General features: G+C 46.8%; 1 protein-coding gene across 1 annotated transcript; it reads left to right on the top strand.

The window, feature by feature from the left end:
- Nucleotides 1-148: 148 nt before the first annotated feature.
- FKBP10 (FKBP prolyl isomerase 10) lies at nt 149-19250 on the top strand. The gene is made up of 10 exons (XM_080976787.1): nt 149-790; nt 5273-5418; nt 6656-6845; nt 7837-7982; nt 9659-9848; nt 11512-11657; nt 12454-12643; nt 14267-14409; nt 15208-15371; nt 16711-19250. Exons 1-10 carry the CDS (start codon nt 597-599, stop codon nt 16891-16893), a joined length of 1692 nt encoding a protein of 563 aa, XP_080832913.1. The 5' UTR covers nt 149-596; the 3' UTR covers nt 16894-19250.
- Nucleotides 19251-20777: the final 1527 nt, after the last annotated feature.

Here is a 20777-nt window from a genome sequence, read left to right as displayed (position 1 = left end):
AAAAAAAAAAACACCCCAAAAACGGTCCTGGGGGAGGGTTCTCCATGGGATGTTGTACAGTAAAGCTCCTGCCCCACCGCACCCTCGGGGACCACGTAAGCATGACTTTTCTCTGACTCTCCAGTCGGGTAGCCAACAAGCACTAGGACCTGGCGAACCAAAAAACAAAAAAAAACTTTTTAAAAGCAAGCCCTCTCTTCTCAGGGCTTTTCTGGCTGCCCGGACACGCTTTGAAATAGTTTTTGCTGCAAAAGCCTAAAAGCAAGGGGGGGGGGGACACGCGCACATTCCCAAATCGGTTGCAAAGCAATCCCTGCCTGCTGAGAGCGATCGGATCCCGCCACGATCCCTTTTTGCAAGCCAACCGCAGGCCGCTTTTTTACACGTCTACAGAAATCGGAGCGGCTGGCTTGCAATCCTCCAGGCCTCCGTTTCGGGTTTTTTCTTCTTCTTCTTTTTTAGGAAAGCGCCTCCTCTGCTCTTCTCTCCCTCCCTCCCACCCCCCGTCCGCTCCCCCTTCGGCTGCTTCCAGCGCCAGGCGCAGCTGCCGAGTCTTCCTTTTCCTGCCCGAGGGCGCACCGTCGAAGATCATCACCATGAGCTTGCTGTGCCTCGTCTTGGCGCTGAGCCTGCTGGGGGTCCGCGGCTTGGGAGACCCCGGCCCGTTGGAGGACGTAGTCATCGACAGATACTACATCCCCAAAGTGTGCCTGCGAGAAGTCCAGATGGGCGACTTCGTCCGGTACCATTACAATGGCACTTTTCAGGACGGCACCAAGTTCGACTCCAGGTACTTTCCCCCCTTCTCGTTTCCCTCGCTGAGAAATGCGCAGCAGCGCCCGTCCAGGGCAGGACTGGGTCCTTTGATCCAGAGACAAAGGGTTAGGTGGTGGCTCACCTGCAGTCCCTGGCAAATTGGAATTAAGGAGTGGCAAAATATCTTCCCCGCCCCCGTGTTCAAAACTCCGATTGTTCTAGGCGCATTTTGCGACGGAATTATTTCAGGAGCAAAAGCGGTTTCTGAGTTCCGGGCGCAAGATTTCAGAGTAAAACTGCAGAATGGAAGGAAAGGAGGACCTTTTTCTGCCTCCCCTACTTTCTGAGGACTGGAGAAGAGACCCTCTTAAGAATATTAAGGGGGTGGGCAGGGGAAGGACTAGACCATGTGGAAAAGGAGCATAATATTTTAGCTGCAGTTCATTCATTTTCAGCTTTGTATTATCAAAAAGTGCGCCTAGACATTCTGTTGTTGCATCCATAACCTAAGGTGCCATTGTGCCTAGATTTCATATCTCAGTTTCTAACACTGTCCCTGCCCCTCCCCTTAGGAGATTCCCCCATAAGTTGAGAGACAGGAGACCCACGTTTTAATGTTTCATCTTTGCGCTTTTGAAATAGCCATGCGTGCAACCTAGAAAAACAGCCCTTCCTTTTTTAAAATAAAACAACAACAGCCCGCCAGCAATGAGAAACCTTCCTTCCCTCTCTCTCCCTTGCAAGAGGAATTGCGTGCCTCTGGCGGTATGTGCCTTCTATCTTCTGCCTCTTTGGGGCCTCGGGGGAAAGAGAAATATGGAGCCGCTGATCCCTCGCATAACTTCAGAAGCTTTTGCACAGGGGTTTGCAGCTGCCAAGCCAGCTTCTGGCTAGAAGGGTGCAGGGTGGACTTTGCAAAGAGCCAGGTCTGGGAAAAAGAAGGGGTCCACCCTGGTACAAACATGGGCAGGCATGCAATAAATTTTGTGGGGGCGCTGGTGAGGAGCAAAGCAAGGGTGAAGGTGGACACGAAATGCTTGTAATGCTTCAAATTAAAATAATTTAATTAAAAGCATATATTTAAAAGTACATATTGGTCATGTCTCTGTGACCAGAGCATTGGAAAGAGGTTTGTTTGTTTTGGGGGGAACTGGATAAAATACTGTTGACATGTTTTTCTTTTTATCTGAGTTAGAGATTTCTATTCAGAAAAGCTGGATATTCAGGAAAGGGACATTAAAAATCTCTGAGAAAGCGGGGGCAGTTCAGGCCACAAACCCTTGCCTTAGCAAACATACTTTAGATAATTTCTTCCCATCGGCTAAATTTAGGTTTTATCGTTGTGGAATCTGACCACACTCAATGAGATTTAGTCCCAGGAACTTGTTAAAAAACAACAATTATTATTGTGGGGGGTAAGGAGATGCAAGGAGTGTTTTGAGGAGGGCGAAGTGTTTGAAATAAGACAAAATGGACGTCCTTCTATTAGGTCTGGCCTGTTTTTGCTGTAGGCTGCTCCTGTGAAAACTCAGAGCAACCCACATTCCTCAAGTCCACAGATGATAAAATCAGATCACCTCAAAGGATAATAAACCTTCAGTTTTCACCTCTCCTTGATACTCCCTTCTCCATCCGTGCAATCCTTGGAAATAAGTCCCATAGAGTTCGGTGGGACTTTCCCCCAGGTAAATGGGTATCAAGGGAGAGAGAAGGAAAGGAAAGATTATCGTTGCTGAATGGCTGGTGGTTGTTTTTTAAAGGACGGACTCATTTTCTATGGTTGCAAGCATACTACCGCGGTGCACTATTTGGAATTTCTGAACATAGAATTGTAGCCAGTGTTGCATGCATGGATTCCCATTCAGGCAATCGGACTTCCCTTCTCTTCTCCCCCCCCCCCCCACCATGTCCCCAAAATCTTCTCTCAACCCTCTGGAGCAGAATTTGAAGGTGCATATGGGGGGGGGGGCGTGTCAGAGGAAAGGAAAGTTAAAGTCATCTGTGTAATAATTTTTTTGCTGAATCAAACCAAATTGCAGCCCAACATTCTACATGATATAGTATAGCAAAATTCGAATAAGGACAGAATTGATAAAATAAATTTTAAGAGGGAGAAGGGAACACATCTAGAGCAGGACGTTTTCTGTAAGGATATTTCAGATCTGAACTTCCAGGCTTTGTTTTAAAACTAAAAAAATAAAGATGTGGAACTTTTAGTTAAACCTGTCATGCGTCCGAACTCCCTTAATAAATAGAGAGCACTCACTCACTTTCCTGGTAGTTCCCTTGCGTCAAAAGACAAATTGTTTGACTGAGAATGGGTGCAACAATCCCTGTCCTTTGCTATTACATTATCCCTTGGTTCAGCATCGCTGAATCTTATGTGTAATTTAGCTGGCACATCCTAAGGTATATTAGCGTGATAACAAAACTATTAGGACATTTTGAAATTGTGTCTTGAGCATCAAACCTCACTGCCCACAGAGCCAGGTTGAGCTACGAAGCAAGATAGCGGTGTGTCGGAAGGAAGGGGGCAGGCAGTGAGCTGCTATAGGCTGTGGGAGGAGATGGCGTCCATGATGGGATCTGCCGTTTGGGCTGTAGACGTGTCATCCGCATGAGGCTGCAGCTGCTTATGCATTTTAAAAGGCTGGATTTTGCAACTTAGGACGGCGACTCCTTTTCCCGTCCAAAATGCACACACTGGAAGCAGCAGTCCTATAAAATGGATCTAGTTTTCTAGAGATCTGGAAGAAAACTTGATCTTGATTTGAAACCTCAGTGCTAACTGCCTTTCCTCCCCCATATCATGACATACGGGCTGATCCTCTTGGCGAATTCAGAGTGCAGGATCAGGCTATTCTGCTCCTCCTTTTCTGACTGAAAGGAAGTTGGAGATCGGGTTTCATTTGCTCCTCTCCCTGCTAGCAGGAATAGTTTGGGAGGTTTGGGGGTTTTTTTCCTCATCAGCAAAACTTTACGGAATCTCTGCCTTACTAAAATGGGCATACACCCACATTCCTTGCTTCAGGGCATAGTTTTGTTTAAAAAGGTGGTTTCTGCTGTTGCGGTGCAATTTGGGTAAATAATTGAATCGGTCCTAAAATAGTTTTCGTAAATGTATCCAAGCGCATCTTGAAGCCAGCAAGATTTCTTTTCCTTTTTGCTCCCTCAACAGTTACAGGAAGAGTTTGTGGGGGTTTTTTATACTACAGTGCTGCTTTTCAGCCTTAAGCTCTGGTTCTCAAATAGTTTTCCACAAGGTCCACTCTGAGGAGGGAACAGCCAGGCCAGGCCTCAAAGTGAACTCAGGGAGACGTGTTTCCACTTCCACCATGCCTCGCAAACTTCCTTTGCCTCTGAATTGGCCAGAATTGTTGCTGGGCCTGATGGGAATTGTAGTGCCAAACATCTGGTAGTTGGCCAAGGGTGGCCTAGCTAGTCTAACATCCTGTTTCTCACAGTTGCCAGCCAACCGCACAGATGGGATAATAGCCAGGATATGAGAGCCACAGCCCTCACCTGGTGTTCCAGGGGATGTGGGTGGCGCTGTCGTCTAAACCACTGAGCCTCTTGGGCTTGCTGATCAGAAGGTTGGCGGTTTGATTCCCCGCGATGGAGTGAGCTCCCATTCCCATTCCAGCTCCTGCCATCCTAGCAGTTCGAAAGCACACCAGTGCAAGTAGATAAATAGGTACGCTGTGGCGGGAAGGTAAACAGCATTTCCATGTGCTCCGGTTTCCATCACGGTGTTCCGTTGCACCGGAAGCAGTTTAGTCATGCTGGCCACATGACCCGGAAAGCTGTCTGTGGACAAACGCCGGCTCCCTTGGCCTGAAAGCGAGATGAGCACCACAACCCCATAGTCACCTTTGGCTGGACTTAACCGTCCAGGGGTCCTTTACCTTTTACCTTACCTTCATGTGGTGTTAAAGGTAAAGGGACCACTGACCATTAGGTCCAGTCATGGCTGACTCTGGGGTTGTGGCGCTCATCTCGCTTTATTGGCCAAGGGAGCCGGCGTACAGCTTCCAGGTCATGTGGCCAGCATGACTAAGCCGCTTCTGGCAAAACAGAGCAGCGCATGGAAACGCCGTTTACCTTCCTGCCTATTTATCTACTTGCACTTTGATGTGCTTTTGAACTGCTAGGTTGGCAGGAGCAGGGACCGAGCAACGGGAGCTCACCCCATCACGGGGATTCAAACCGCCGACCTTCTGATTGGCAAGTCCTAGGCTCTGTGGTTTAACCCACAGCGCCACACCACACCACTGTGTAGTGTTGCTCCCCAGCAAATGGCATTTGCCAATATGCCGCCTGAGAACCTGGAGCCATAGCTAGTAGACTTTGATCATCTCATCCTCCGTGAATTGGTCCAATCCCCTTTAAAGCAATCTAAGCCAGTGGCCATGACCACACATCATGTTATCTGTTAACTGGCCATTTTAGAGTTCTCTTTGCTCCATTTTTGTTGTTTCTGCTCATCCCTTCCATCAATGCCTTCTTCCCTTTCCAGCTATGATCGGGGTGCCACAGTGGCCGGCGTGGCTGGCGTGGGGCGGCTCATCACCGGCATGGACAGAGGCCTTCAGGGGATGTGTGTGAACGAGAGAAGGCACCTCATTGTGCCCCCTCATCTTGGCTACGGCAGCATCGGCGTGGGTGAGTGGCAAGAGTCCAGGGTTGACAGGCGTTGCCTGAGCCTGACAATATCTTAGCTGCATATCTGTGCCTTTAAGGACACATTTAAAAAAAACAAAAATGCCAGGGAGTGTGCACAGTGATCTGATCAATTAGATCCTAGCATGGGGGCAGGAGAATCATAAGAGTTTGAAGGGACCCTGAGGATCATCTAGTCCAACCCCCTGCAATGCAGGAATAAGCAGCTGTCGCTTGCAGGGATTGAACCTGCAACCTTGGCATTGTCAGCACCATGCTCTAACCAAATGAGCTAGCCACAGCAAGGATAGCACTGTACTGCATTGCAAGGCCCTGAGAATGAATGAATGAATCTTGCATGGTGTAGTGGTTAAGAGCTGTAGTCTCATAATCTGGGGAACCAGGTTCGCGTCTCCACTCCTCCACATGCAGCTGCTGGGTGGCCTTGGGCCAGTCATACTTCTCTGAAGTCTCTCAGCCCCACTCACCTCACAGAGTGTTTGTTGTGGGGGAGGAAGGGAAAGGAGAATGTTAGCCGCTTTGAGACTCCTTCGGGTAGTGATAAAGCGGGATGTCAAATCCAAACTCCTCTTCTTCTTCTTCTTTATTTGCATCAGCCATCGGCCATAGTAATAAAGCAACAATATGATATACAAATAATAGAAATAAAAAGTCAATTATATAAAATATAATTTTGGAAGGCCCTGAGCTCTATACTGAGAAGTTGTTTCCTGCCTCCAAACACACTTGAGCTTCCCTACTTCTTGTCATTTCCGGTTCCACCCGTTTCGCTTTACATGGCTTCCCCATCCACCACTCTTTTCTCCTCCATTTTATGCATTTCCTGTACTTGGTAAAGTGCCACGCAGATGGATGGCCGTATAGAAATAGATAAATAGTGGTACCTCGGGTTACGTACTTAATTCGTTCTGGAGGTTCATTCTTAACCTGAAACTGTTCTTAACCTGAGGTACCACTTTAGCTAATGGGGCCTCCCACTGCCGCCACACGATTTCTGTTCTCATCCTGAAGCAAAGTTCTTAACCCGAGGTACTATTTCTGGGTTAGCGAAGTCTGTAACCTGAAGCGTATGTAACCTGAAGCGTATGTAACCCGAGGTACCACTGTATTGAATGGCCTGGTGCCATTGGCGAAGGGGCAGTGGTTGTGGTGGCCTCCAAGTCCCCCTGAGAATTATCGTTTCAGTCTCCATGGTCGTTCCTCATTTTCAACCCCATAGCTGGCCTGATCCCCCCGGACACCACCCTCTACTTTGATGTCATCCTACTTGACATTTGGAACAAAGAAGACAAGCTGCAGATCACCACCGTCTCCAAGCCGCAGCGCTGCAACCGCACAGTGGAGAACTCCGACTTCGTGCGCTACCACTACAACGGCACACTTCTCGACGGCACCCCCTTCGACTCCAGGTAGGATGTGCTGAAGGGGAGATGGCGTGTTTTGGCTCAGAGGTCTGGTACAGAGAGTGAAAGACAGCAAAATAATGTCATTGCAGTTGCAATTATAGCAGTCCCTTGGCTACAGTCCCGAACTGGATTGACCCCTACCCTTCCAAGGCTGCTGGTGGTTTAAAAAACAGAAGGAGGATTCCAGCCACAGGATTCAAAGATGCATTTAGCATTATGTTTTTAAGTTGACTCTCGTTCTGTATAATAGGTAGAGCAGCTGTCCGGTCAAAGATGCTGGATCTCTGGTCGTGGTGTTAGTTGCAGTTAAATGCAGTGATTAAGAACAATGTAGAACAGGCTTCCTCAAACTCGGCCCTCCAGATGTTTTTGGCCTACAACTCCCATGATCCCTAGCTAGCAGGACCAGTGGTCAGGGATGATGGGAATCGTAGTCTCAAAACATCTGGAGGGCCAAGGTTGAGGAAGCCTCATGTAGAATAAGATGAGGAGCGGGTGGCGCTGTGGTCTAAACCGCTGAGCCTCTTGGGCTTGCTGATCAGAAGGTTAGCAGTTCGAATCTGCGTGATGGTGGTGAGCTCCCGTTGCTCTGTCCCAGCTCCTGCCAACCTAGCAATTCGAAAGCACACTAGTTCAAGTAGATAAATAGGTACCACTGTGGCGGGAAGGTAAATGACGTTTCCATGCACTCTGATTTCCATCACGGTGTTCTGTTGCGCCAGAAGCGGTTTAGTTATGCTGGCCACATGACCTGGAAAGCTGTCTGTGGACAAACGCCGACTCCCTCGGCCTGAATGCGAGATGAGCGCTGCAACCCCATAGTCACCTTTGACTGGACTTAACTGTCCAGGGGTCCTTTACCTTTTTGTTTTTTTACCTTTTAGTGGGTGGCTGTTTTTGACCAGTGCTGTGCTGCGAAGGTGGCGTTGTTTTCTCCGAACCGCTTCCTTGCCTGATGTCTCTTTCCCTTTCTCCATCCTCACCTGTCTCCCAGCTATGGAAAAGACAGTACTTATGACACCTACGTGGGTTCAGGTTGGCTGATCAAAGGGATGGACGAGGGCCTGCTAGGCATGTGTGCTGGAGAGAAACGACAAATAGTGATCCCCCCGTTCCTGGCCTACGGAGAGAAAGGCTACGGTAAGGTGGTCAAGAAATTGTGAATCTGAACCACAAGGTGAACTGTATTCACTCAGTACTTTTCTGAGCACAATTCAAAGTGTTGGTGCTGACCTTAAAAGCCCTAAATGGCCGTGGCCCAGTATAGCTGAAGGAACATCTGCACCCCCATCATTCAGCCCGGACACTGAGGTCCAGGTCCGAGGGCCTTTTGGTGGTTCCCTCACTGCGAGAAGTGAGGTTGCAGGGAACCAGGCAGAGGCCCTTCTCGGTGGTGGCACCCGCCCTGTGGAATGCCCTCCCACCAGATATCAAGGAAATAAACAACTATCTGACTTTTAGAAGACATCTGAAGGAAGCCCTGTTTAGGGAAGTTTTTAATGTGTTATATTTTAAGGCATTTTTAATATTCTGTTGGGAGCCGCAGAGTGGCTGGGGAAACCCAGCCAGATGGGCGGGGTATAAATAATAAATTATTATATTATTATTATATATCTGCAGAAGAATTTAAATTTATTATATTATTTAAATTTAAATATTATTCTGAAAGTATGCAAGAAATCACCTCAGATTCTGTGTCAAAGAAATCCACAAATCAGTTCTTTCTTTGTTTCTTTCAAAAAAAAAAAGGACAATAAGACTTTATTGTACTTAGAAATAAATATATTTTTTTGGGGGGGGGAATAGGATTGTACCTGCTAGCAGATCTCAAGGGTCCCGCTTACATAAGAATGTATGTACGTTTTTGCATACATACAAGGAGCTCCTGTACAAAAACTTGGTGATGAGGGACAAGAATTCGTAGAATTGTAGAGTTGGAAGGGACCCTGAGGGTCATCTAGTCCAACTCCCTGTGATGCAGGGATCTCAGCTAAAGCATCCACACAGAGATGTCTTTAAAAATATGGTGTCTGCACTAATGTTTAAGACTGGGGTCCTCCATCTTTCAAGGCCTGGGGGGCACATTTGGAAATGCAAGGGTGGGCGCGTGCACCAGCCCCCCTCCTTGCAAAGCACACACACACAAGTGAACACCTCCAAAACACAGACAAACCCCTCCCAACCATACAACAGCTCACAAGCCAGTGTGGTGTAGTGGTTAAGAGCAGTAGACTCGTAATCTGGTGAACCGGGTTCGCATCTCCGCTCCTCCACATTCAGCTGCTGGGTGACCTTGGGCTAGTCACACTTCTCTGAAGTCTCTCAGCCCCACTCACCTCACAGAGTGTTTGTTGTGGGGGAGGAAGGGAAAGGAGAATGTTAGCCGCTTTGAGACTCCTTCGGGTAGTGATAAAGCGGGATAGCAAATCCAAACTCTTCTTCACAAAGCCAAACAAAACCCTACAAATATAAAAAAGAATGTACTGGTAGGGGGCTGTGGTGGGCACTGAGAGGGGTGTCTGAGGGTACCATGACGTTCACTAGCACCATGTTGGGGTCCCCATTACTAAAAGCCTCAAAGCCACAACTTTTGTGGGCTGAAGTCAGCTACATTCAATTGTGGATTTATCACAAATGGCAGAAACCGCAACCTTAGCACACTTTGCCATACAGTGCTCTTGAAGAAAGGGATGGTATTTCAAAAGCGGATTAGCTGGCGTCCCCTCTAAAAAATGGGGTGGTTTAAAGTGTTCCTCCACGTGACCTGGGTCCCTGTGGCCGCCTGAGCTGAGTTGGTTCTCCTTTCCTTTTCTCAGGCACTGTCATCCCCCCTCAAGCCTCCCTGGTTTTTGATGTTCTCCTGGTGGACCTGCACAACCCAAAAGATGGCATCTCCCTGGAGCACTTGGAAGTGCCAGCGTCTTGCAAGCGCAAGGCCGTGACCGGAGATTTTGTGCGGTACCATTATAATGGCACCTTGATGGACGGGACCCTCTTTGACTCCAGGTAACGGGGACTGAAATGCAGCTGTCATTGATAAGAAAGCGCTACCATCTTCCATTCCCTTCTCCACCAAGCTGTCATTCCTCAGTATTCTTTGTATGGCTAGGTTAACGTAACCAGAAGTTCAGTTTTTTCTAGAATAGGGTTGTTGGGAAATTCCCTCAAAATGGGAAGCTCTACCTGAAATTGAGTCGATTTGCATAGCCATCTGCAAACAGAAATAGAAATCAGGCAGGTGATTATGATCAGTATTCACAGCCTCCATTCCCCAGTCTCCAATTTTCTATAATCATTTTTTTTCATTATGTTATTTATTATCTCCTCCTCCCTCTTGAAATTATGCAATAATAATGTAGTTAATTACATTGTTAATTGCATTGTTATATTTGGCCACAGTGGACAGCGAGCTGAATAATGTCGTTTTCATGGAACTTTAATTGCAGTGGAACAGAAATCATAGAATTGTAGAGTTGAAAGGGACCACGAGGGTCATCTAGTCCAACCCCTGCAATGCAGGAATCTTTTGCCTAATGTGGGACTTGAACCCACAACCCTGAGATTAAGAGTTTCATTCTCTACCGACTGAGCTATCCCAGGCAGGGTGTGCAACATATGCAAGGCAGAACAGAAAACAACGCCCTTTATATCCCTAGCCTAGAAGGAGTCTATCAAAGGCAGAACAGGACAGGGGAAGGTGAGAAGAGGATCAAAATATAGAGGAAGTGTGCAGAGGGGACACTTATGCATGCTTGGTAGACCTGTGAAAAAAATCAAAAGCTTCTGGAACACAGTATATGACGAGCTTAAAAAAATATTTAAGTATAACTTTATGAAAAATACAGAAGCTTTTCTACTAGGGATAATGGACACAGGTATAGCAAGAGAAGATCAGAAAATACTCCTCTATGCCACAGGAGCGGCAAGGATCCTAACTGCTAAAAACTGGAAAAAAGAAACTGTGCCATCAAAAAAGGAATGGCAAGACAAACTGTGAGAGTCTAGATTAACAGAGGCAATTAGAGATCACACTAGACAAGAGTTTCAAAAAGCATGGGGGAAATGCAGAGAATACTTCACAAAACAGTGCCCTAAAATGCATACCTGGACTTGTTTCAATTAATGTCTACGTGAGACTTTGTGGATATTTAAGTTATAATTAGAAATTTTTTAATAATTATTCATAAAAGACAGAGTTTATAAGAAGTAAATAAGGAGGCCAGATACTGGATAAAGGAAGTCTTTTATTTGGTTGTTTGTATTGTTGTATGTTATGCTCACTGTATGTTATGTTCATGTTTAATGAGGGTGGATTGTGTATTGGGGGGGTTATTCCAATAAAAATTATTAAAATATATATGGGGGGGAGTGTAAACAGAGCCAGCTCAAAGTGCAGGCTGAGCAGCGAGACCTGGAAGTCCTTCCATTACTTAGGCTACCAGTGGCCTGAACCTTGCCCAATAATTTTTTGCTGGAGTGGGAAGATGACATATTCTCACTTTCCAGCCTATCGGAGCCACAGAGCTCATGTCTCGCCCTGCTCTTTCGGTCTGTCTCTGGATGGGCTCAGCCACAGCTTAAGAAATCTGGAGGGGAAAACTTGAGGCTTTGCTGTAACGTCAGTTTGTAAGACACTTCTTCCCCACGGATTCTTTCTCTCCAATTCCAGTTATTCACGAAACCACACCTACGACACTTACATTGGGAAAGGCTACATTATTCCAGGAATGGACCAGGGGCTTCAAGGAGTCTGTATTGGTGAAAGGAGGAGAGTCATTATCCCGCCCCACTTGGCCTATGGAGAAACTGGGGCAGGTAAGTAGAGCGAACAGGTTGAGGTGTGTGGGGAGCCCCTCAGCGGAACCCTTTGAAGGCTTTTATCTACAAACCAACCCCCCCAGCTTTGAAATCTCTGCTGGGTTTGAGTGGCCACACAAATCCACCGATGTTGCTTTGGCTTTCGTATGCGAAGAAAACAAAGGTTGATTTGGGGAGGGCTCCCAGAAGGTGTTGGGATGTGGGTGGCACTGTGGGTTAAACCACAGAGCCTAGGACTTGCTGATCAGAAGGTCGGTGGTTCGAATCCCATGACAGGGTGAGCTCCCGTTGCTCGTTCCCTGCTCCTACCAACCTAGCAGTTTGAAAGCACGTCAAAGTGCAAGTAGATAAATAGGTACCGCTCCGGCGGGAGGGTAAACGGCGTTTCCGTGCACTGCTCTGGTTCGCCAGAAGCGGCTTAGTCATGCTGGCCACATGGCCCGGAAGCTGTACACCGGCTCCCTCCGCCAATAAAGCGAGATGAGCGCCGCAACCCCAGAGTCGGTCACGACTGGACCTAATGGTCAGGGGTCCCTTTACCTTTACCTTTACCCAGAAGGTGTAAAGGCTGAAAACACTGGGCCAAACAATGAAACATAAAGAAATGGAAATAATGGCCCCCGAATGTATGCTGGGACATTGGCAAGGGATCCCAGAGACATACTCTGGGTTCTGCAACTAGAGGTTTCAAATTGCCTCGAATCAGCTGTGACCCTTGGAGGACTTTTGTGTGTATGCATCCTCACTCTTTACACCCAAAAAACCCCCAGTCTCTGTCCTTCTTGTCCTCTAGGGAACAAGATCCCTGGCTCGGCTGTGCTCATCTTCGACGTCCATGTCATCGACTTCCACAATCCCGCAGACCCTGTGGAAATACAGACTATCCACCGGCCTGCGGACTGCAACGTCACCACCCAAGACAGAGACTTTGTCCGCTACCATTACAACTGCTCCCTCCTGGATGGCACCAAACTCTTCTCCTCGTGAGTCTTTTGCTTAAAGTTTAGAGCCAGTGTGGTGTAGTGGTTAAGAGCGGTAGTCTCGTAATCTGGTGAACCGGGTTCGATTCCCCGCTCCTCCACATGCAGCTGCTGGGTGACCTTGGGCCAGTCACACTTCTCTGAAGTCTCTCAGCCCCACTCACCTCACAGAGTGTTTGTTGTGGGGGAGGAAGGGAAAAGGAGATTGTTAGCTGCTTTGAGACTCCTTAAAGGGAGTGAAAGGCGGGATATCAAATCCAAACTACTCCTCTTCTTCTTCTTCTTCTTCTTCTTCTTCTTCTTCTTCTTCTTCTTATCTCATAGAATTGTAGAGTTGGGTGGGACCTCAAGGATCATCTGCTCCCAACCCCCTGCAATGCAGGAATTTAAATGTCAACAAATACCTACATTGCCTTATCACAGAGTAACCTAAAGGGAAGTAGTGGACGGCCTGATGGGGCGGCAGCACTCACCTGGCCCATCTCACTGTTGCTTCCCAGTGTGGTGCATTGGTTACAAGTGTCAGACCAGGACCTGAGAGACCAGAGTTCAAATCCCCACTCAGCCATGAAGCTCACTGGGTGACCTTGGGGCTAAGTCAGTGCCTCACAGAGTTGTATAGGTAAAGGGACCCCTGACCATTAGTTCCAGTCATGGCCGACTCTGGGGTTTCAGTGCTCATCTCGCTTATTGGCTGAGGGAGCCGGCGTACAGCTTCCGGGTCATGTGGCTTCCAGCAGTGGTTTGAGGAAGGTCACAGCTCAGAGACAGGTGAACAGAAGAGTTGGGAGGTGTTGGGAGAAGAGAAGGGGAAGACAGGGCCAGAGCAGCCAGCTGACACGTTATCACTGGAGAGCATTTCCGACCCCCCATCTCCCAGAACACGGCGTGCATTGAAAGTGGAAGAGCAAAAGACTCAGAGACAATTAGCCCCTGGCAACCAGCGTAAGGGGAAGGGAGTGGGGAGGAGCTCAGTTGGAGCAACGCCATTGACCTAAGAGGCAGCGTACAGAGGCCTCTCTCTGTCAGTATTGAATAAAGACACTAAGAGCTTCCTTGTCTACTTCCTTGGCTGTCTGCCGTGAGAGCAGGGAGGATCAGAATTCACTGAAACCTGAAAGCACATTTCCTGCATCTTCCACGGCTCTTTTTCCCCTTTCCATCACTGGGAGTAGCAAAGATAATTATGCAAAATAAATATATATGCCAATCAGTGCGCATAGATAGATAGATAGATAGACAGATAGATAGATAGATAGATACACACACACAGTGGTACCTCGGGTTAAGTACTTAATTCATTCCAGAGGTCCGTTCTTAACCTGAAGCACCACTTTAGCTAATGGGGCCTCGCACTGCCGCCGGAGCGTGATTTCTGTTCTTATCCTGAAGCAAAATTCTTAACCTAAAGCATTATTTCTAGGTTAGCGGAGTGTGTAACCTGAAGTATATGTAACCTGAAGCGTATGTAACCCGAGGTACCATTGTGTGTGTGTGTGTGTGTGTGTGTGTGTGATTTTCTTAAGAGCAGAATTCTGGGGAAGAGGTCCCCAAGCACACTTCTGAGATTCCTGCAGAAAATATTTCCAAGGATTCCAATGGTCTCCCTGTTTTCCTGCTTGACAGCCATGACTATGAAAGCCCTCAAGAAGCCACGCTGGGGACCAACAAGATAATTGAAGGCCTGAACAATGGCCTGCTCAACATGTGCGTGGGGGAAAAACGTTCCGTCATCGTTCCTCCCCATTTGGGTCATGGCGAAAGTGGAGGTAAGGTTGTGGGCAATGCCTCTGGCATCTGTTTTCAGAGTCCACATCACAGGGCCGGCAGAAGAAATGGATACTGGACTCAGGGTTCAACAACCGGACAGTCCCTTCTTTTTTTATTTTATTTTTTTCTTTTTCCCTAAAGTGACTTTCTAGCTCCTAAGGCTGCAGAAATACAGTTGGAAGTCTGTGCATGCATTGCCTGGTAAAATCTCAGAAGCCAGAGTAGGACGGAGTGGTCTTCCCTATGACTAGCAGGAAAATAAATGACGCAAGGCAGCACGCAACTTAGCATAATTTGCATCGCCTTTTGTAGAGTTTTACAATTATTTTTTAGCACAGAATATAGAAACATTTTTGCTATTCATCACTAGGCATGATTAGTAGCCAATATTTACAGAGCCCAAATGCTAAGAAAGAGTAGTTCAAACTTGACATGGGCATTGTCGGTTTATCACAGGAGCTGTGCTTCAGGACAAAAATATTTTGAGGTCCAGGTTTTATAGACGTTCTTGTGAGAAACTAGGCTATATGAATTGAATTCATGATTATAATTTAGGAGTAATAACGTTATAGCCAGTAGGCAGTGGCAATACGGCTCCTTATATGGCCTTGTGATGGCATTAAACAGTGAGGAGGAGGAGAAATAGTAGCTAAACCCTCTGATACCACTTCCTCTCAAGAAGCGAGGTCACTTCCTGTCAATAGGTTTCTCCTAGCTTTGACTCCGGGTCACTGCTGCCTAGCCAGTGCCTCTGTGGATGACCTTGCCCTGTTGATATGTGCACCTTGCATTTTCAGCCCGGGGTGTACCTGGCAGTGCCGTTCTCTACTTTGAGTTAGAGCTGCTACACCGGGAGCCAGGAGTTCCAGAAGGATACCTGTTTGTCTGGCACAGCGACCTACCAGAAAACCTGTTTGAAGCCATGGATCTCAACAAGGATGGCGAAGTCCCACCTGAGGAGGTGAGATTTTGCATTCTGTATTAGAAAGGGTGCAGCTGGTACTGAAGAATCTGAACTGGGGGCGGGGGGGGGTGACAGGATCCACGGCTGGATCCATTTGTACTAACTGTTCGTTCCACCAGAGTAAGAGCATCTACCCTATAGTTAGTTGTTCGAGTTTTAGTAAATTAATAGGGAAAAAATTATTCCATTTGTATACGGGTAAAAACAATAGCTTGGAGCAAAGAGCAACTTTTTATTTTAAAAAGATGCACATGTGTGTTGTCTTGAAGGCATTGTCTTGGAAGAGACATCCCTGCCTATATGATGGTGCTCACCATTTACAGTTTGTATAAGCATTGCATTGAAAATATTTTTCTTTTTAGAAAATTGGTTGGCTGGTTAACCAGGAGCACCGTATCATTCAGCTGAAAAGCTTTTTTAATTTTATTTTTAAAAAACTAACTGACCAATTGATTTAACATTGTAGCCCAACTTCCCAGTGACTATTTGTTTGTTTTGATTTGATTTTTTGTATTTCTATGTTGCTTTTCATTCATATGAACCTCAAAGTGGCTTACAAACAATAAATAACAATAACGTAATAAAACAGAACAGAACATCACAAATACAGCTTAAATCATATAAAACAATTAACAAATCATCTATAGAAGTCCTTTCCCTTCTGCAGTGATGGTGAAATAAAAAATGCAACGTTACATCACACACCCAAAAACAATCTGTACATTATTGGGTTGCTAGAGGAAGCAAGAGGAAGAGGAAGCATTGGGTTGCTACAGCTATGTGTAGCAGATGATAAATATTTTGGTTATAACTTGCAGTGAGATGTGGGCCCTTTTAAGGTGTTACAGACGTGAGGAAGCAACTTGGGTAGAAAAGGGTTGTAGGGTCATGCATTTAAGCCCCATCATCTGGTGGGTCCTTCGTGTTCCCATGTAACTTTTGCAGTAGAGAGCCTTTTATACTCATGGAAACTCCCAACACAATTAAGGACCTGGTTTTCCTTCGTCTTGCTGCAGAGGGCACAGCCTGTGAACGCTGCAGCCCTTTTCCAGTTGTCTTGTCCGTCTCTTGCGTTGTCATCTAGAGCCACTCAAGTTAAGGCACCTTTAGCAATTCATTTTTTTCCCCATCAGTCTGGCATCTTGCTCAACCTTGAAAAATGGCAAGCAGTAGGCAAAGGAAAGTTAAGAGACTGATATAAAGGAAGCCAGACATAGGAGCTGGATGTCTTGAAATGCTGTTTCCCATGTTGTTGAATGCATATGGCACACACACCCTTCCCAGTGGAAATGACTTATCCTTTTCCCTGCTTTCTCTCCTCCCCCCCCCCCCGCAGTTCTCAGAGTTCATCAAAGCTCAGATCTCTGAAGGCAAAGGTCGTCTCATGCCAGGCCCTGACCCAGAAAAAGTGGTCAATGACATGTTCCAAAACCAAGACCGGAATAAGGATGGGAAGATCACAGCAGAGGAACTGAAGCTGAAATCAGACGAGGATCAAGTTAAACATGAGGAACTTTAAAAGAGAAAGGACTCTGGGATTGGGCTTCGTTGTTGTTGTTTTTAAAAAAGCACTCCAGTTTGGTGCCTCTTCCCCTACTTTGCGGGGCCAGAAGCTCACTAACTCCCTTTCCTGAGTTAAAGAGACTGAACCTACAGACGCAAACCTATTTTGTTCCACATTTTGTACCTTTGCTCTTTTTTCCCCTCTCCCCTTTTTTGAGAACTATTTAACTGAGATCCTGTTTCGACATGCCAAAATCAGGGAGTTAGCGCTTGCAATGATTGCCTTTCCAGACAACCACCACACACCACACCATTTACTGAATCCCTTCTATTTCCTCAGGCATCCCATCTGCAACAAAATTGTCGTGAGCAGGAGCCGTCCCATCGACTCAGGCCTTCTGCTGCTTCCAGGCGCACACCCTGCCCCCCCCCATTGGATTTTTGTGTGTTCTCTTGCCAAATCGAGGAAGCTGAATTCTATATTAAGGAATCCCGAAACGTGTGACGGGAACCAAACAAATGCATTACTTAAGTGTATTTCCAAGAATGAGCTATTAAGTTTTTCTTTCGGGGCAAAACTAGAAAGGAGTGGAGCGGAAACGTGCAGATAAGGTTACCTATCTGCTCCAATATTCTTTGAATGGCGGGTGCGTGGGCAGCCTCTTAATCCGTCAAGGGATGCCTTGCTTCTGATGTAATCAGACCATGCAATGGCAGTGGGCGGGGCAGAAGACAGGAGTGGGTGTGGCCAAAAGGGTGCACTGCTTTAACCATTCTTTCTGCCACATCCTTTCCTTTCTGTCCCTCTTTCCTCCTTTTTCTGGCCCTGCTTCTCTCTCCGCCTCCCTCCTCACCCAGCAGGCTGCTGAGGAAAGGACTGCTCATTCTTCTTGTAGTCCAGAGCTGCCTGTGTTGCCCCCTGAGGGCTTCTGAAATCAGTTCAAGGACTACACAAGATTAGGCCAAGGGACTGCTGGCTGGCCGCCTCTGTGACCAGGTTGTGATGGTGGACTCTTAATAGGTGCAGCTTTCCCTCATTGCTGCTTGTTTATGCCAGGAAAGTCTGTGCCTACATAAGGAACCCGGCTAGATCAGGCCCATCGAGTCCCAGAATCCTCCTCTCGCAAGATGCCTACAGAAAGCAAGCAGGCAGGACCAGAGGGCAGCAACACTCTCAGAAATACCTGCTGGATTTCTGCAGCAACTGGAACTGGTATTTTTTAAGGCGGGTTAGCAACTGCTAGATGTTAAAAGGACAGACTTGGAAATTTCAAGATGAGTCAGTCTGAGCTCCCTGCAGCCAAAAGGGTAGGGAATAAGGACTGCTCTCTTTCAGTATACAGTCATACCTCGGGTGACAGACGCTTCGGGTTGTGCGATTTTGGGTTGCGCATCATGCCGAACCCGGAAGTACCGGAACGGGTTACTTCCGGGTTTTGGCGCATGCGCAGAAGTGCCAAATCACAACCCGCACGTGCGCACACGCGGCGCTGCAGGTTGTGAACTCTGCGGGTTGCGAACGTGCTTCCCGCACGGATCACGTTCGCAACCCGAGCGTCCACTGTACTAGTCCTGCTTGCCTCCTTCTCACCGATTTGACATCTTGCGTACATCAATAAAATCCCAAGTTCCTTCAGCTGCAAATCTTGAAAGGAGCATAACATAAGCACAGCAAATACCGTTTATTCCAAGCTCTACTTCTCCCTTCCTGACCCCCACCAAAAAATGTGCAGTGCACATAACCCCTACTTGCAGTCTTGTTCTCTCACACACAATCACGCACATTACAGGGGGTTTTTTTAAGTGCTACCTGTTTTTCCAGTCTCTCGAGTCATTTCATGAGGCTTCCAACAAGTGTCCTACCTCTGAGGATTCTGAATTCATAGATGATGCCCACTTTTGTTCCACAAGCCCTACTTCAGAAGATTAGGCTGAGATAGAAACTGGAGATTTAAGTGCAAGGAGGGAGGGATGGGAGCAACCTTCCATCACCTGCGTTGCTAGTCAAAGCATGCAAGGGGTTGCCAACTTTTTGGCTTCCCCTTGCATCTGTGCGTTTCAACATTAACTTGATCGGCAGCAGACAATAGCAGGTGATGATGGTTTTCTCTTCAGGTGGTGAAAATGCTCAGCTGTGGGGGTTTTTTGCAGACAAGCTCCTGTTAAAAGGTCCAAGAGGAGAGCAGACCTGTTGACAACTTCGGATTTAAAGTGGGTAAGAAAAATGCCCTTGTTTTGCTTGAAAACTGCTCTGCAAGCCACATACCATACCAGCTGACTTTTTACAGTAAACTCTTACAGAGCCACCAGTGAATACAAACATACCATCTACTTCAACCTGAACATTAAACAAACTCATCCTTCCTGCCTGTACCCTTCCAAGCAGTCCTGCATCTTCATTTTTACTCACTACAACCAGTTTGTTTCATTTGTCCTACATGTTGGTGGAGATAAATGAGGTGGAAAAATTCTGGGCTGCAATACCTCTTGAGGGAAGATGGGGAAATGCTTTTTATTTTAATACTCCCCCACACTAAAGAACAAATAAAAAACGTCCCTGCATGTAGTAAAGCTCTCCCCAGTGAATTTACAGGGGGGAGAATTCAAAAACATCGTCCTCCATCTGCAGCCTGAAGAGATTACAGCCCCACAACCTTGTTCAGTGTTGTGTGTGGCATGTCAGTGGGGTTTTTTGGCAATTGTGGGTTTCCAGAAAGGCTTGACCATTTCTGGGTCTTATGTGAGAGTTAACTCTTCCAACACTTAACACATTTCCTCCTGCAAACATTCCCCATTGCTTCTCCTTTTTGTTTTTTGTTTTTGTTTTGTTTTTTACTCTAATCCTTTAGTCCCAAAAACTCTGGAATGGGATTATTCAGGGCTTGCAAAATACCTTAAATCTGAAACATAGGGCTGTGCCTTACCATATACTTTTCTTTAGGGAGCTGTAGCCACGCTGAAAAACGCAGTGAGCTGTAATAGCCCCCCTAACTGCTGTGGTTGTTACCATCCAAGAGAGAGATGACTAGCTCTGCATAGCCTATTGCCATTTTTTTTCCCTTGGTTGATCTCCATTCTGGGAAGCAAACACCATCGTGGGCACGTGGTGTGGGTGAAAGCTTCTCAATAGTATGGGGGCTACAAGATCCCCAACTTTAGAAACGAGTAGAGCCAGTTTTACTATTTTAAAAAAACGGCTTGTGAGACATGCGCATTAACACCCTTCCATTGAAGTGAGGGATGGTATGTTCTGATTTGTCTCTTGACTAAATTAACTGCAAGGATTTAGTGTTCAGGAGGAACAGGGTGTCGAGACCGCCGGCTTTCTTTCGGTTTTGATATTTCCCTATTCCTTACCCCCACCCCTGCGCCTCCATTTTATAACAGAGGGACGGCAGAGCAAGGGAGATGATGTTAGAATTCCTGACAGATTTTAGGCGACAGCGGCAGCCATTTTGTCTGCGCCTGCTGCCATCTTGGAATCCTGGCTGCATACAACCCAGTGTATTGTGTGCAGTTGCAATAAAGATGGCAGTAGGTGCCTTGTTGGTGTCCCCTTAGCCTTTGTTCTAAGAAATGTTTGTCGGTTGTGCCCAAACTTTGCTTGCGTTCTGCAACTAGATTCTAGATTCGTTGCCTTTATCCCAAACTATTGTAGGTTATAAAAGCTCTTCAGAAGTTTCACTACTGCTCTGATGAAGGTGTAAGGTCAGGGCAACTGTGCTCTTGCTAAATCAGGAGTATGGTTGCTCAGCCTGAGAAGCAGCAGCAGCAATAAAGAGTGCTGGCAGGTTGGCCAGCTCTTTTCTTCATTGTGCAGGGCTCCTACGCCTCAGAATAGCTGTAGGACATTCAGCTATTCAGCATGCAAAGCTTTCCTTTTCAATGCATGCCAGGCAA

Source organism: Podarcis pityusensis (assembly GCF_964106645.2).
Source record: "Podarcis pityusensis genome assembly, chromosome: 13".
NCBI classification, from domain to species: domain Eukaryota; kingdom Metazoa; phylum Chordata; class Lepidosauria; order Squamata; family Lacertidae; genus Podarcis; species Podarcis pityusensis.
This window is presented reverse-complemented; position numbering and strand designations above follow the sequence as displayed.